General features: G+C 43.1%; 1 protein-coding gene across 1 annotated transcript in view; it reads right to left on the bottom strand.

Annotated features, from left to right (window-relative positions):
- The window catches only part of TACR1 (tachykinin receptor 1), a 155,649-nt gene extending 144,305 nt beyond the window's left edge, over window positions 1–11,344 (bottom strand). Inside the window, exon 1 of the mRNA XM_001499680.5 lies at window positions 9,014–11,344. Coding sequence (XP_001499730.1) covers window positions 9,014–9,402 — 389 coding nt within the window. The 5' untranslated portion in view covers window positions 9,403–11,344. The remainder of the gene's footprint in view (window positions 1–9,013) is intronic.
- Between the last annotated feature and the right edge of the window lie 6,075 nt (window positions 11,345–17,419).

The raw sequence follows: 17,419 nt of genomic DNA, 5'->3' as shown, positions 1-17,419 counted from the left end.
GTGCGTTCAAAGGTGAAAGAAACGCTATTTGAACAAATTGAATATCAATTAAAACACATGCAGCTGTAAGAGCTTTTTTCACTGTGACCAAGTTCTCCCCCTCAGACATTAAACAGGCAAGTGATGCTTCATGTGAAGGTGGTGACTTTGGGGTGTACAGCGCGCAGGAAGTGAACATGCGGTTGTGGATACGGTATAAAAGAAAATGATTTGATTTTTCTGGACCATGATATAGCCAAACGATGGGCTTGTGGTACAGAGTGTTTGCATCTCCACAGATGGGAAGGATGCTGAAAGGCTTTTAGCGAGAGGTTTGCTGACCCAATTAGGAGGATTTTAAACTATAATTTATGGGAGGATATAAAGGTTTCACCCTGTTGCTATTATACCTGCTGTAGAAGGACTCCAAGAGGAGGCTAAGACAGGAATGGCTGTGTTTAAGGATATAATGGTGTGTCAGAGTTTATTAGAGATCATAATAGTGCTATTAACCGAGCTCTTACTGGATGTCAGGCAATGAATCAGGAACTTTCCATCCCTTTCCCTTTCCCACTCTCCCTGCAACAATACTCTACAAGGTAAGTTTTATTATATCCCTTTTATCATCTGGGGAAACTGAGGCCCAGAGAGGTTAAGTATTTTGCCGATGTTCACACAGCTAGTAAGTGGCACAATCACTGCTGGAATGCACTGTTTATGTTCTTTCGTACACTAAACTCCATTGGCAAAGGTTAGATGTAAGGTTATTAAAGGACACTCTTACGCAAAGGACATGAAAGCCACTCCACAGAGAGTCCCAAATATTAAATATAGTGATAAAGCTGAATTGCAAAGTAGATCAAGTAAAGAATTATAAAAGAGAAAGGCAAGGCACCAGGGTCAGGGCTGCTTAGACAAATGTTCTAGAGCGGTTCATGTGCTGCATTTATACACTGAGATTTATGTTCCAAGGACATCGTCAAAGCATCTCTTCATCCCTGGGAGTCCTCATCCAGAACCTCATATTTCCCCATCCAGTGAAGTGGAATCACAGCCTCTCAAGGTGGCAACAGGGGAGGTTTGGGTAATGTAAGCCAGTCCCCTAGTCTGTCCTCCAGGTCTATGACTTTCTCAGGCCACTCTGCTAGAATTTTCCTGTGTCTGTGGGATTTTAATATTGTATGGACCAGGTGTTCAGACAACTACTGTGGACAAGGCTTGGAGGGCTGGGTGGAGGGTAGGCTTCTGCTGGTCTTGCCTCAAGAAGGACAAGTAAAGCAGAGAGTGCACTTCCTGTTGCTAGTAGGGGTGTTAAAGAAAAAGTCAGGGAATTGACAAGAGTTGGGCAACAGAAGGGTCCATGAAATATCTCAGAGTTTTCAGTATGCCTGGATAGACTGGAGGTAAGGTAGAAATGATAAACAACTCCCTCAATTAGAGGTGTCCTCCTGGGACGCAATACCTGTTGGGGACAGGATGTGGGTTAAGAATCGAGTGGGGCCCAGTCAAGTGGAGTGTGGAAGAGGCAAGTGTCAATTAGAACATTCTAGAACAAGGGGTTCTGAATCAAAAGTGGTCTATGTTGTAGCAAAACTCCATGGTAAGCAAAAATTTGATGCAATTTTTCTTTAGCTTCAAGGCACGTGGGTGTGCTTGGAGGTGTGCCTGATGCATTGGTTCTGGTTTTCAGAGTTTGGTCGATGTGTGTAGGAAAGAGGTACAGTCAAGTCAACCACTATACACACATTTTAATGAGTACCTTCTCTGTGTCAGGCAACTGGATAGTTGGGAACAGGAAACCAGATAAGTCTCCCTGTTTTCATAGTGATTGTCCTAGTGAGCAGGGAGGTGTGGGAGAGACTGACAAGTTACCAACAGTCACAACCTCAATGGATAAATGACACGGGAATAGGGAAGAAAGACCCTTCATCTAGACTTGCAGGTTGAGGTCCGCTTATTAGTGGAGGTGGCAGCTGAACTAAGTCTAAGAGGACAATGAAGTCACCAGGCAGGATCCAGCACTGCAGCAGGTGGAGCTGGACAAGGTAACGGTGATAGGGCAATGCTCAGTTCTGGGCATTACTTAACCTCTCAGTTAAGAGGACCATTCACAAATGAGAATAGCCAGTAGAGACAAATGAGGATGGAAAGACGAGGGAACCAGGGACAGTTACCAGTGGGAGAGAAGCTTCAGGAGGGATATATCAGAAAGACTGCCACATGGAAGAGGCATTTACTAGTAGTAGCAGCCCAGTCAGAGGCAGATTTAGTTCAACAAAAGGAATAATTTTGTAGTGATTCAAAATTGAGTCAATTTAAAAAATAAGACAAATTCAGTAAAATATTTAAGCAGAATTTAATACTCTTATAATGGGCCTGGCTAGAAGGTTGTGGGGTTGAATTTTTATTTGAGTGGAAAATTGTCAAAAAGGTCTCTATGTCCTTTCTGGCACAGTAGGACCCTTACATTGTTTTTCTGCCTTCAATGACAGCTTTCCTTAGATGATGAAGCATCCAAAAGCCACCTTGAGAGGGAGTATGTAGGCATATATCTAAGGCACATGAAAGCAAATTACATGGGTCTCCAAGCTCTGAGGGAGGGGGCGAGCGTGAGGACAACGCTAAAAGAAATTGTGCCTAACAGTCTTTCCAACGTAGAAACAGAATCCCCATTGGTATCGAGGATTAGATGAAGCAATGGATTGAAGAGCATGCAAATATAAGATATCGTTATCAATTTTATTAACATGAAATCTCCTTTCTAGTTTCCAAGTGACAAACTTTAATAAATCATTATGAGAATTCCCAATCCAGTGTTGATGGAGTTAATTAAAAAAAATCCTCGAACTCCACATCGTTTTCTCTTTACTTTGTTGTTTCTTTTCTCCTCTTTCTCCCCCTTTCCCTCTTTCTCCTCCTCCTCTGTCTTTTCTTTATTTTACCAGTAAGTCTTTCCCATATTCCCAAGGCTAGTTGTTTGCTCTGTCTCCAAGCTCCCTTAGCATGGCATTAATTGCATTGGGTTATAGCGGTGTTCATGACTTTGTCAATCCCCAAAGACTGAGAGCACAAAGGTAAAGGCAGTGTTTTACTGCCTCAGCATCTGGCACATAGTAGGTACTCCATAATGGTTTGATGGATGGATGGATGGATGGTTGTCTCTCATAGGTCACCAATGTCCTCTAATTGCCAAATGCAATGTCCTCATCATCTTTGGATTCTAATGACACTAATGAAGATAACCAACCACAAGTCACCTCTTTCAACCTCTGTCACTGCACATCTCCTAGTTTCTCCACTACTTCTCTATTTCTTCTTTTTCTCCCTTCTACTACCTGATAGGACACTCCTATGAATCTCTGGCCTCTTCTCTGGAAGCATGTACATATACAGGTGAAAGTGATGTTCTCTACTTCCCAAACTCCAATAGCTGTTCTGCTTGGAAAACTCCTAAATCTACATTTTGATCCCTGGCTTTTCACTTTCTAGCCCCACTTTTCAAGTTGCTTTTTGGGTATTTCCAACTAATTGTTAGATTTTCACATCTAATCCAACAAAAATTGTACTCATTTCCTTCCCATGAACTCCTCCATTCATTCCGATTCACTCGTGAATTCACTTCAGTTGAGTCAGCCTGCCATTTTCCCCAAATACTTTGCAACTTTTCACCTCCACATTGTGTCATATAGTTTCTTCTACCTGGAATGTCACTTTTCTTTATCATCCTCTCTCAAAATCTTATCTAGTCTTCAAGATCCAACTCAATTGCCACCTTTTGAGGTCTTCCTTGATCATCCCTGCTGGAGGTGACCTCCCTTCTCTTCTCTCCTGTAGAATTTGTCTGTACAATCCATATGAAACATATCGCTTAACACTTTCTATTGTAGTCATCTCTCAATCAGTCTTATTTGCCCCAGTATGTAACATAAGCCCTTTGAAGAAAGATGTGAGGCCCTGGGTTAGGAAACATCACCTTACCTGGTGGCATCATCCGTTGATGGACTGAAAATCTTTGTTCAATTTTAAGTGAGTGTTTCTCCCTCATTATCCTCATTCTTCCATTTGCTAATTCAACAACAAAAATAGTAACAAAGTCTTGTGCTCCTATTATGTTCTTTTACATCGAGAATTACTCTTTATTTTCTCCTAATTGAACCTATGTTTCTGCCAGTTTAAAAAAAACAGTCAAGGGCCTTGACCATTCAGGACACTGGGGGCTCCCATGGGTAGAGAGAGGATGTGGTAAGTGTGGTGGGGCAGCTCCAGAGAATAGGTGGGCGTTGAACTTCTTCAGGAAAGGTCCTGCAGCCTAAATAACCCATCCGAGATATAACAAACTCAAATTTGATCCATGTCAACCCAGACATTCAAGGTCCTTAATTTGAAAAGACAGGGCCAGTTGTGGTAGACAAGCTTCTAGTGAATGACCATTCTTAGCATCACAGGGATGCTTGGTCATGGGTTGTAAGGTCCATGTAAATTAGTGCAAAGGATCCTGGAATCTAAGTCCAGCCTCTGGGTGGAGAAGGACTGCCTTGAGATATACAATGGGATCCAAGTCTAGCCAACAAGTTGAAGTTCATGAATAGACTGCAGGTCTAGTGGAGACCTAGGAAGCAGACTATTTAAACTTGTAGATGGGCATGGCTGGGACAAAGTGGGATGGACACAAGGGATCAGTAGGCAGAGTTTTTGTTGTTTATACACATCTTTGCTCCCGGTTCCTCTTTTACTCTCTCAGAGAGTTCATTCCCTCTTTTGCCTTCAACCTTTATCCCTATCTGGGCAACAACATTTTTAATCCTGACCATATTTCATGTCATCCAGAGACCATCATCATTTGGATGTTTCCTGTCACTCAAATACAATATATCCAGAACCAGTGTGAGTAGTGAGCATCCTTTACCTTTCATCTTGCTGCAATTATACCCGCGCCTACCAGGTACACAAGCAGTGTTAAGAGGCCAGTGCTTTTCTGAGCCTCCTGCTGCTGCGTGCTTGGTTCAGAGTAAGGTTACCTTTTGCCCCTCTGGCCCCTCTTGCGGGGTTCAGCACTCAGTCCCCCTCCTCCTCCTTAGGGAACTGGCCATCATTACCAGCCCCTACAAAAGGGGAGTGTCATCTCTCAGTGTCTTCCACCTTCTAATCTCACGAAACATCACACACCTTTTAGTTTGTACAATGAGAAAGAAATTTTAAATAGGAGAAATTACAGAGTTTCAAAGTGTAAAATCCCCACTGTTTGTTGGAGTTTAATTAGAGGTAGATATGATCTAAGTTTATTTGTCTCTAAAACTTTCCTTATTCTAGGTAACCATTGCCTTCAACAAATAAGTATTTCTTCTGACGAGGATCTCTTTCTCTCTCTCTCTTTCTATCTTTCTTGTTCTCCATTCAATGGAAAGATTATAGGAAAGATTTAAATTAGTATTACAATCTACAGCTGAAGTTTTTTCTCTGCATACAATTTGGTTCTAGAAGGAAATTTGGCAAAATTTACCAAGAAAGTTTGACCCAGCAATTCCACTTTAAGGAGTTTATTCTAAGGAAAGAACAAGTATGCTCTCACAGATTTATGTCCTGGATATTTATTTCAAAGTTACTCGTAATCATTAAAAATGGAAACAATTTACATGTAAAAATAGACGAATGGTTGAATAAGTGATTATAGCCATACAATATAACGCACTTATTAAAAATCCTATTTTGAAAACTATTTCATGACATGGAAAATGCCCATGACATGACGTTAAGGAACAAAACAAAAAACAAGAACAAAAAAATAGTTATTGAAACTGTTTTTATTATGATCCAAAATTTATCTTAAAAGTGTGAGGGGCTGTATGCGGCATAAATAACACAGATAGAAAAAGTAAATATAAGTTAGCATTCTAGAATTTTAACTGGTTATCTGTCAGTAGTGGGAATGTAGAAGATTTCTACATTTTCTTTACAATTTTATGTATTTTCCAAATATTCTTCTAGGACCATGTATTATTTTATTGATTCACTCACTTACTCAATAAGCATGGCGTGACTCCATGGTGCCGAGCACTCTGCTTTGTGCTCAGGAGATAAAGCAAACAAGACAGAACAGACATAGTCCTTGTTCTGCTCAGAGCTTATAATCCTCTAAAGCTAGAAGGAAAAGTTTTTTTAAACATTCATTTCATTTGATCCAGTAATTCCACTTCTGGGAATCTATTCTAAGAAAATAATCAAGAATGCAAAACAAAATTATCATACAGAAATGTTTATTAGTGCATTAATCATAATAGCAAAAAAATCTAGAAATCACCTAAATACTCAACAGTAGGGGGTGGTTAAAGTAATAATAGCATATTCATATAATGGAATAATAGGAAGCCATTAAGATTGTGTTACTGAAGAGTTTTTAATAACATGGGAAAATGTTATTAATATTTTCCATTAATATCAATGGAAAAAAATAAGCTACAAAATTATATAGAATCTGACCTCAATTATGTAGCTAGCAGTCATAAAAGAGAAATTCAAATGTTAACAGGTGTTATTTTTGCATGGTGAAGTAATGGTTGGTTTGTATTTTTGGGTCTACGCTCTTTGTACGCCCAAGTTTTCTACAATCAATAAGGTTTAACTTTATAATCAGGAAAACCATGTTGTTTTTATTTTTTAAGACTTGATTCAAAGATTATCTGTTCAAAATTCAAGGAACATATGAAAAGACAATTTAACGTTTCCTCAAAGTCTGCATTGCTGTGATGGAGAAAGGAGAAATAAGGCCCCTTCTTAGGAGGGAATGGATGACCACACACGCAGGGGAGTGGCATTTTTCAGAGGGCCTGAGGGGACTAATTCACTGTGCTCACGAGGCTGAGCAAGGAAAACCAGAATGAGCCCTGGGAGGACCTGGAGACAGAGCCCTGAAGCCTCATGCCTAACCCTACCTTGAACTCTAAACTTAAGCATGCCACTGATAAGCCCCCTTGGCCGTATCTGTGCATTAGGGACATGGGGACATTCTCACTGCAGTCATTTCCCCTAGCTCTTGCACCAAAGATTCTCTGACCTCACTGAGCAGGTGTCACTCAGAGTCAAGGCCCTGTCTATGGTTTGCCTAAAGAGAAACAACAGTGGAGACCGAGAAGCCAGAGTCAAGGCAGCTGAAATCTGGCTTCCTGCGCAGTCCACTGTGCAGATTTGATCCTGCCTCCTGCCTCTAACCTTCTAAGTTCAAAGGGCAGGAGCAGGGCTGTGGAACATGGCGTCATTTCCATTAAGCCAAAGCAGGAGAGCTGCCTGGTGGTGCTCCATCAGCTGCCGAATACTCTAGCTCATGCTGACTGACAGGTCTCCCTCGAGCTCATGCAAGGCCCCGACACAGTAAACATACCAACTTTCCCTCTAATGCATGGATCATCGAGGGAACTCGTGTAAAGCTGAAATGGCACCGGGTTTTGCTGCACCCATGTTCAGTTATATATCATGCTGGGGTTTTCTAAGTTGAAGGGGGATTCTGTCAGGCTAAAGAAGCAAGTCAGTGCAGACAGATTTATAGGTGTACCTCCCTTTCAGCCAACTGAATATCTATAAACCAGAGTAGCATAAAAGATAAATTTACAAAAGAATTCATTTCACCACTTTGAGTAATTGGTTTCCTTCTGCATTTAAAATATAAATTGATTCACCACAACTTGTGTTGCACACAACATACCAAGCACATAGAAGTTGCATAAAAGGAGGTGTACACGGAACTTAGAAATCAGCATTTGGACACCACTGCAAAGGAAACGTAGCTTTCTCTGATTTTAAGTGTTCATTGACTACAGAAGCTGAAAAAGACCTCAAATCAATTGCAAATCAAAAACAATCTTTACGCAAAAGGGTTCAGTAGTTTGGGAATTTTTTTTTGAAGTTTTTCTCTTAGCTCCTTCTTTGGGTTTCTTATATTCATTCATCTCAGCAAGGCCACCAAAAAAACCCATTTTAAAGTCACAGTGGCAGGTGTTTTGAACATATCTCCACATCCCAGGTAAACATTGAACACTTGTGTACACATAGATATGCATGTTAGAGACCTAGGACACCCACAACAACGTCAATACAAATAAAGGTGTGCTCTAATAACCAACTTTTCATCATGCCACCTGAGGAGACATTCATCCCGGAATGCTAGCCCCAGTATTTGAAAATGCCAACCTTTTCACTTTCAACCAGCTTCTGAACCCCTAACCTGTTGGCTGCAGGAAAGAAAGAGCTCTCAATTGCCTTTGCCAAACACGTTTCTCTGTGGATACAAGACAGGCTAAAAACATCGGCCTGACATTACAAGAGAAATTCACAAAAACTCCTGGGTAAAGCTCTCCGGATTCCTACTGCAGAGTCCCTCAAGACGAGTGTAGCTGCCTCTCATTGCTTAGTGAGAACTCCTTGCAGCATGGAGGGAGTTGAATTAGAATCCTGAGTATTTTATGACTCTAATGAAATGCTCTTCGCATCCAAATAATATTGGAGAGATGAGGTAGGAGCAGAGTCCCTGAATCTTCAGGAAAAAAGTGAAAAATGACAAATTTGCCTAGGCATACTTAAGACTGGAAGACACCAAGAGGCTGCCCAATAGAATAGCAGGCCTGCAGGGACTTAGAAAGCCCCTACCAGGGGCCAGCCCCTTGGGTAAGCCCTGGGCATCCCTTCAGGCTTTCAGGGTACAGGAGAGAACATACGGAAAGAAGTAAAGCTGGAGTCAAAAGGAAAGTGTCAGGGAGATGAGTGGAGAAGGAATGAAGAAAAGAGGATTTAATGCAGAAAACAGGGGATGTGTGAAGAAAGAGAGACTAGTGATGGAAGAAAAGGAAAGAGGAAATAGAAAAGAAAATGGTGAATAAGATATAGTCCCCCATTGACAAGTGACTCACTGGCTGTCAGTTAAAACCCCAGGGTATGGGTGGCCAATCTCCACCTGGAACCAGGCACAATCCAGCCCCGAAGCTTTGTATCAATGCCATGGTCCTCCACGGACACTTTCTCCCCTTTCCACAAAAGGCAAGCTCACCTGTCGAAGGCCACAGCCGTCATGGAGTAGATACTGGCAAAGACAGCCGCAATGGGGAAGAAGTTGTGGAACTTGCAGTAGAACAGACCGTAGTACCACTCATTATGGACAGCGTAGGTGAAGTTCACCACTGTATTGAAAGCAGCCATGGAGGCCTCTGCGAAAGCCAGGTTCACTAGGAAATAGTTAGTCACTGTCCTCATCCTTTTATGGGCCAAGATGATCCACATCACCACCACATTGCCCACCACGGAGGTCACCACGATGACCGTATAGGCAACTGCCCAAAGGACAATTTGCCACGCCGGCTGTGCGAATTGGTTGGGCTCCGAGGTGTTTGTGGAGATATTTGGGAGGAGGTCTGAGTCAACTGGGAGGACGTTATCCATTCTTTCGCTAGGCGGTTAAGCCCTCCTCTCTGTGTACACCTGGCCTTTGCAGCAGGGTCCTGAGGCTGGCGACTGGGGTCAGTGGTCTGCTTAACCAAGACGGGAGGGCTGGCAGGCTCTTTCTGGGCAGAACTCTTTCCTTGCAAGCAGGAGACTTGGCGCGCAGAAGATAAACGCTTCTTGATGCGTTGTCTGCCCCTCGTGGCTCTGAATTCCTTCACGTCCAAGCTTCAGAAAGCATTTGAGTTCAGAACCTGGAGACAGCGTCTCTCCTGCGTTTGGCTGGACAAGGGAAAGAAATTCCACGGGTCACGGTTCCAGGAAGCAGGAGACCCCCGCCTTGCCGCACCTGCTGCTGCTTGCAACTCTTGTTTCCGCTTCCTGCAGCGGGAAAGGCAAAGCCCTGTAGTGCGTGAGGACTTGGGGGGCGACGAGGGATGCTCGTCACAGCGCGACCCGTAGAAGTTCTGAGTCTATGTCCGGATTTGTGGTGCCCCGTGTCCAACTGGAGATTTTTTCTTTGCTTTCGCTGCCGCCGCCGCGGCTGCCTGCAGCTTCTCAGGCGCCTCTTGGCTCGAGTCCCGCTCGGCTCGGGAGTTAGCACAACCTCGGCCGGCTGCGCGCGAGGCTTTTATAACCCGCTGCAGAGACGTCACCGCGAAGGGGCAGTACCTGGGCTGCGTAGTCGCCAGTACCCGTGCGCAGCGCGGCAGCCACACCGGCTGTTGGCAACTGTCTCACTCCACCGTCGCATCCAACATGCCTTTTGCAGCTACCTGCTGTGGGAGTCTGCAAGCCGGCACCCCACGCACTCCGCAAGGGGGCGCTAGGTGGCCTCGGAGTAGTTGCGCTAGATGGGGTCTGCAGCTGGAACCACAGATGCACCAAGAAGAAAAGAAGAATTTGCCAAAGAGCTGTAGTGATGGACACTCAACTTCCAGGGAGGGCAGCCCGGAGCGCTGCGTCAGCTCTGCAGAGGCGCCTGCCTGTGGCTGTGGGAGTCCAGCAAGTGAGGGGCGACGTGCCAGCGCTGCGCTCCCGGCCGCGCTCCAGCCCGAGTGCACCGCGGGGCTCGCTCTGGCTGCTGCCAAGAAGCGAAAGGCGACGTTGCCCCATTCCAGGTGTCCGGAAAATAACTTTCCTGAGGTCGTATCTAGGAAACACTCCGCAAAAACCTAGTTCCTTTCCCTGGTGGGCCGATTCCGCCGGGAAGCAGTGTGAGGCGCTAAGCTTTGGGGACACATTCCCCAGCGGTGGGTTGGTCCCTCGCTGCATGGAAAGCTCCAGCTGAGCTCTCCAGGTGAGCCCCCGCCCGCGCAGGCAATGGAGACTAGGCTGGGGTCCCTGGGAAGCTCTGCGAGAGCAGGAGCCACCCATACGCAATGGGTTGCCCAGACGCGGGGCTCTGGGCTCTCTGCCAGCGCCCACTGCGGCCTCGCGTTCTTTGCTCGGGGACCCGGCAGCGGAAGCCTTCGCATTTCCCGGGCCTGCGGGCCAGAGCGGGGCCCGGGTTTGCGTCGGGGGCTCATCCCCCTCCCTTCTCCCAGTTTTGCATAGGGACTGGAGGGCAGGTCCCCTGCCTTCTCTCCCCACCCTCACTCTGCCCCTCGCTGGCTTTGAGGCCTCGTCTCCCAGTTCAAGGCCATTTCAAAACGGCCGCGATGGTGCCGGGCACTGGGAGGAGGCGGGAAGAACTAGCCAGTTGGTGCGAACCTTTTTGAAGACGAGATGGGCTGAGGTTCGGAGCGCCTTCCAGCCAGACTGCCCGGGAGATACGGTTCCGCGGGAATCGAACCTTCGGAATCGTTCTGGGGGCTATCTACCTCTCTAAGTCCCCGCTTTCAATGCGAGGACTCGGAAGTGTGGGACACGGATAGGGATGGGTAGCACCGCGGGGCACGGAGGCTCGGGTCGGCGCAAGCCAGCGCTCTCCCGAGAGCCGCGTTTACGCACTCGTCCTGCCCAGTTGCGCGCCTCTGCGGCGAGGGCGCAAAGTATCTCACAGGAAGCACTTTAAGGCTTAGAAATTTATTGTAGTGATTTATGCTGAGCCCAAATCGGATCCTCTCGCGGGGGCGGGAAATCGCTCGTTAGCGCTGGTTTTGTTGAAGCCTGGAATTCTGCGTTTATATGAATCACCCCTTGCACTGCATGGTTCTCCAGGCACCCCAAAACCTCCTTATTTAGAGGGGCAGCAAAGGACAGCCTTCTTGTGGCAGAGAAAGCCTTCTCTTCTACCTTGGATCTCTCATTACTGCCTCCACCACCTCGCAGAGCTGAGGGAGAGAGAGAGAGAGAGTCCACCTTTAATTTTTTCTCCAAAGCTGCTTAATGCTTCTTTCTCTCTTGCTCCCCGTCCAGTGGAGGCAGGCCAACGTTTGCTAAAGGAACTTTACTGAATGCTTAGGGGGAAAAATCTAATAAAACTTAAATATGTAATGAAAACTAAATATAAAATGAATAAATATAAAATAAAAGCTAAAATATAAGGATTTATCCATCTGTCTCCATTGGTAGAGCGAGTTGGTATCTTGAGCCAAGTACTGTCCCTGGGGTACAGCTGGGGCAAGCACTCACAGTCCAGTGAAGGAGAAAGAGACAATTATCTATGCAAGACGGAAAGTATTACCATCAGCAGGAGGTACTAGGCTCTGCATGAGAGAAGATGGTGGGGGCACTTAACCTTGACGATGAGGGGAGTCAGGGAGGAGGGTAGAAAATCACATCCATGGAGAACCCTGAACAACGTGTTAAGGATGAGAAGAGGCTGAGCATGAAAGGGAACAGAATATTCCAGGTGGGCGTTTTTTATGTCAAACCACGACACTCTTCTTAAGGTCCCACAAGGACTGCCCAGCTCCCTTAGAAGAACACCTCCATGCCTTACTCTGGCCTTCAGGGGTCTGCATTCCTGGCCCTCACACATGGATGAAGCTGGCCTGAGCCAACTGCTTTCCTGCTAGGGTTCCTCCTGGCAGGTAGCCCATGTCTTAGGAATATGTATGACTTGCTAAAGTTAATTTCTTTCCCACAAAAAAGCAGAGCATATTCATGATGGGTTCACACTTAAATAAATGAAGCTTCAGCCATACAGCAGCGGAAGGTGTCCTTGGTTCACACATAATCCGAAGAGGGACTTTCTCTAGCTTTGACCCTTCTGTACAGTAGTAACTTTTTTCTCCACACAGGGTTAATGTTGCACAGGTGTGTAGATAAGATCCTATATATGGTTTTTTCCTCCAAGAGTTGATATTTGTTTCCTTATCCCTTTTTCCTCAGCTCCCCTTCCTACTGAACTCCCTGTATGACACACAATGCAAGCTCCCCAGTCTCACAGTAAATTCTCTTAACAATCTGGAATAATTCCTTCTTTATTTGTCCAGGCTTTTCAATACTATATAGACAGCAATACACACAATACTCATACATGTAAGCATATACAAAGAAAGGACTTTCACTGTTTTCCGAATGTTGTTTTTCTCATTCAAAATGTCTGGATGCTTCAAAGCCAACAGGTATAGGTGTAACTCATTCTGTTCAATGGCTAAATATTATTCTCATGGTATTGAGGCACCATAAATTATACACTCCTTTCCCTATTCATGGAAATTCACTTTGCTTCCACTTTTTGCTACTAAAGACAAGGCTTCCATAAACGTTTTTACATATGTCTTCACAGTCTGATGTTTTATTTCTATGGGATAGATTCCAAGTGGAATTGCTAGGTAATGAATTATATTTATATTCATATGCATATATGTATATGTGTTGTATATTTCTGTTTATTTAATGTTGCCAGATTGCCTTCCAAAGGGGTGTACCACTGTTACATTTCACTAGCAATCAAATTACTCTTTTTCTCACATCTACTGCAGTAATAGGTATTAAAGATCTTTTCAGTTTTGTCAGTTTAAAATAGGTAAAACATGATAACGTCGCTAATACATAGTGTTCATTTTTCTGACTACTAGAGAGTTTGAACTTCTTTTAAGAGTTTTTGGGTATGTGTGTTTTCCTTTCTGTAAACTGTCTATTCACATTCCTGTCTTTTTTTCTATTGGATTGCTTTCCAGTCATTTTTTTCTAAGTGCTCTTTGAATATTACAGGTCTAAACACTTTGCCTGTCATAAATATTTCAAATATTTTTTCTAATTCTATTATTTATCTCTTGAATTCATGTAATTTGCCATAAAAACTTAAACAATTTTTATGTAATCTGTATTTGCTTTGATAATATTTGAGTTTTTGAGTCTTGGTTTAAAAGTCTTCCCAAATCCTGGCTTTTTTCACATAGTCTCCTAAATTTTCTTGGCAGTTTTTTATTGTTTCTTTTTTTTACATTTAGATCTTTAATTCACCTGGAGTTTGTTATTTTTATGTTATGTAAAATATTTACTTTTATTTTTTCATGTAGTTAGCTAGTTTTGACAGTTCCATCTATTTTCCTAGTGAATTAAACCATTGTCCTTGTCATAGATTCAATTTTCAAGTGTATGTGACTTAATATTTCTGTTCTCCAGTCTTTCCCACTGGTCCATTTGTCTATTCCTATAGCCACCATTGATATATAATCCATGTGATCTCCAATTTTTCCTAGCCTCCTTGCAATTAGGCAGAGCCAAGTATGTGACAAGTTCAGCCAATAGATTGTAAGTGGAAATGATGTGTGAAGCATAGAAATGTGTGTGTGTGTGAGAGAGAGAGACAGAGAGGAGGGAAAGAGAGAGACTACTCCATGTATTTTCTTCTGCCAAGTCCCAAATGATGCAGTTACGAGATGACAGTTCTGATGACCTTGCATTTCCGAGTAACCGTGTGACACAGACCCATGCCAAGTCACTACAGACATGCAGCACGAGCAAGGAATGAACTCCTGTTGTGTTGAGTCACTAGAGTTTGGGTTAATTTGTTACTCATCATGATACAGTTTACCCTGACTACCATACGAATAAAATATTCTGATATCTGGTAAGGCAAGTTCATCTGAGTGCTCATTTCCTGTTTTTCTTATCTATTTTGGGGCATCACATTTAAGTTAATATTTTTTTTCCAATATTTAAAAGCCCAAACAAAACAAACTTCTTTAGCATTCTAATTGGAACAGCCTGGAATTTATTTTATTTTGACAAAATTGGCATTTTTTTCCCTGCTTTTTTTCTCCCCAAATCCCCCCAGTACATAGTTATATATTTTAGTTGTGGGTCCTTCTAGTTGTGGCATGTGGAACGCTGCCTCAGCATGGCTTAATGATGGTGCCATGTCCTCGCCCAGGATCCGAACCCTGGGCCACTAAAGTGGAGCACACGGACTTAACCACTGGGCCATGGGGCTGGCCCTGACATTTCAATATTAAGTTTTTTCATGAAAGAACATGGTATGCCTTTCCATTTCCTCAAGTCTTGTTTTATGCCTTTGAAAAAGATTTTATAATTTTGGTTAAAATAGATCCAGTCTTTTGATTAAATTTATTTCCATACTTTTTTAGTCTTTGTTTCTATTGTAAATGAAATATTTTTCCTTTTTTGCCCTAGATCAAAGAAAAGCTATCGACTTCTGTGTAAATGAATTTGTGTGTATGTGAGTGTGTGTGTATGTATATGTATTTCTAGATTTCATATTCATTCTATTGTTTTTTACTTGAGTTTCCTTAGTTTTCAATTACATCAGCATTTTCTTGTCTCACTGAATTTCCCTTACCTTCCAAGACAACATTAAATTAAAAATTGTGATGGCAGGTATTTCTGTATAGTTTCTGAATTTAAATTAAGATGGCTTTGGCTTTTTACCATTTAGGATAATATTTGATGTTAAATTTGCTCAACAGTCTTTTATGTTTAAATAGTTTCCTTCAGCTTTATTTATCTTGAAGTTCTAATAGGAACGCCTTATAATTTATTTTTAAACGCCTTTTTCAAGATCTGTTGATATGATTGTGTAATCTTTTTCACTAACTGTTGACATAATGGATTAAGTGGATAGACTTCCCAACGCTGACCCAGACACTGACGCACCCTAGCATTCCTGGCATACATTCTGCTTGGTCAGAGGCTATGTCATTCTTCTTTGATATATTGCTGGGTTCAACTCACCAATGTTTTATTTAACATTTTTGCAGCTATTTTCCCAAGTGAGACTGATGTAGAGATTTTTTTTCTTTACTCTTTTCCTTTTCTATCTTGATCAGGTTTTGGTATTACTCTTACGCAACAAAAAATGAATTGAGAAACAACTCATCTTTAACTATGGCCAGAAATATCAGTCCTGCCCCTGAACCAGCAACATTGGCATCACCCAGGAGCTTGTTGGAAATGCAAATTCTTGGGCTGACACAGAGCTACTAAACAAGAATCTGCATTTTAATAAGACCCTAGGTCATTTGTGTTCACTTTAAAGCTGGAGGAGATTAAAACAGGTCCAATGTTTTCCAAATTTCTCAGATGATAAGAATCTCTTGAGCGACTTGTTAAATAAACATATTGTCATTTTCCCCTGAAAATTCTGTTTGGTAGGTCTGGGTTGGAGCTCAGTGATCTCTGTTCTCACTAAGTACCCAGGATCAGTCTTATCTTCAAGCAATTTTTGGAAATATGTGAATCTTTTATTTTAAATCCAGCATGAAACTAGATGAGTCATTTCTTCATCCCAAGGAAATTTTTCTTCTAGTATTTTTTAAAATTATTACCTCTTTTCCATCAGTCCTTTTTTCTCCTTTTGGGACTCATTGCTGGCGTGTTAGATCTCCTATATCTATCTTCTGAACGTTTTAAAACCTATTCCTGGGGGCTGGCCCAGTGGTGCAGTGGTTAAGTTTGCACGTTCTGCTTTGGCGGCCCGGGGTTTGCAGGTTCAAATCCCGGGTGCGGACATGACACCATTTGGCAAGCCATGCTGTGGCAGGCGTCCCACATATAAAGTAGAGGAAGATGGGCACGGATGTTAGCTCAGGGCTAATCTTCCTCAAAAAAACCCCCCCAAAAACAAAAACTATTCCTGACTCCTTCGTGGTGACTATTATTTAAAAAAATGAAGTAATGCAGAATAGAAAATATCAGAGTGTGTAACACTTTGATTAAGGGTAAGTATTATTTTGTGAAACGTTTATTTTCATTAAAACTTGATGTGTATAGATTTTCACTGTAAAATCTTTTTTATTTTTGAACCATAGGTTGCAGTAAAAAAATGTTTGAAAGCAGTTCTGTAAGTTTCTTTCCTCATTGTTTCTATCTTTTTAATATTTCTGCTTTGTGCTAAGAGATATTTCTTGCACTTGATCTTCTAAGCCATTCCTTTGGGTCTTTTAATACAGCTGTTGAATATTTTAGCCAAAATATTTTTGTTTAGCTTCTGAAGTTTGTGTTTTTCTTTTTTTGCACTTGAATCTCCTTAAGGACACTTCCTGTTATGGTCATGTTTTATTCAGGTGTTCATCTGGCTCTTTCAGCAGCTCTCTTACCTGAGCATGTTTTCTGATTGTCCAGCTTCATCTTTTCTGGCTACTAGGAACCCTTGCATGGGTTGCTGTTTTCTTTATAGAGTTACCAAGGGCTCAGGCATGGTGGTTAGAGCATCCTAAGCAGGGGGCATTTAGGGATACCCTAGGTCATGAAAGAAGAGGGGGAATTAGGGTTAGGGTTAGCTGCTCCCTCCCCCACATACTGACCAGGCTGTCAGAGATGTGCTGTGATACCCCAGTAAGCCCCCCTGCCCTCTATTCTCCCTGTGCTTTTCCTGCCTCAGGAGCAGGGAGAACTCACTCGAGCTTTTCTGCTCCCTCCAGGCCTTTTGCGCAGCAGGGAGACTCCCTGGTACACCAACCAGGGCAGACGTCTGCCCCCACTCTCACACCCCTGAGAATCCCGGCTCCTCTGCTTTGATCCTCTCTCAAGGTTCCCACACTGACCTCCCAGCACACCTCAGCCTGCCAGAGGAAGCTCTGCTCAGTTCTATTGTTCTCTGAGTTCAAGGCCAACAGAGCGCCAGGGCTCACTTGTGTTCATCTGCCCTTAAGGCCTGAAG

This window comes from Equus caballus, chromosome 15, assembly GCF_041296265.1.
Source record: "Equus caballus isolate H_3958 breed thoroughbred chromosome 15, TB-T2T, whole genome shotgun sequence".
In the NCBI taxonomy this organism is placed as follows: Eukaryota; Metazoa; Chordata; class Mammalia; order Perissodactyla; family Equidae; genus Equus; species Equus caballus.
The sequence above is the reverse complement of the archived record's forward strand: the minus strand, read 5'-3'. Positions and strand labels throughout refer to the sequence as shown.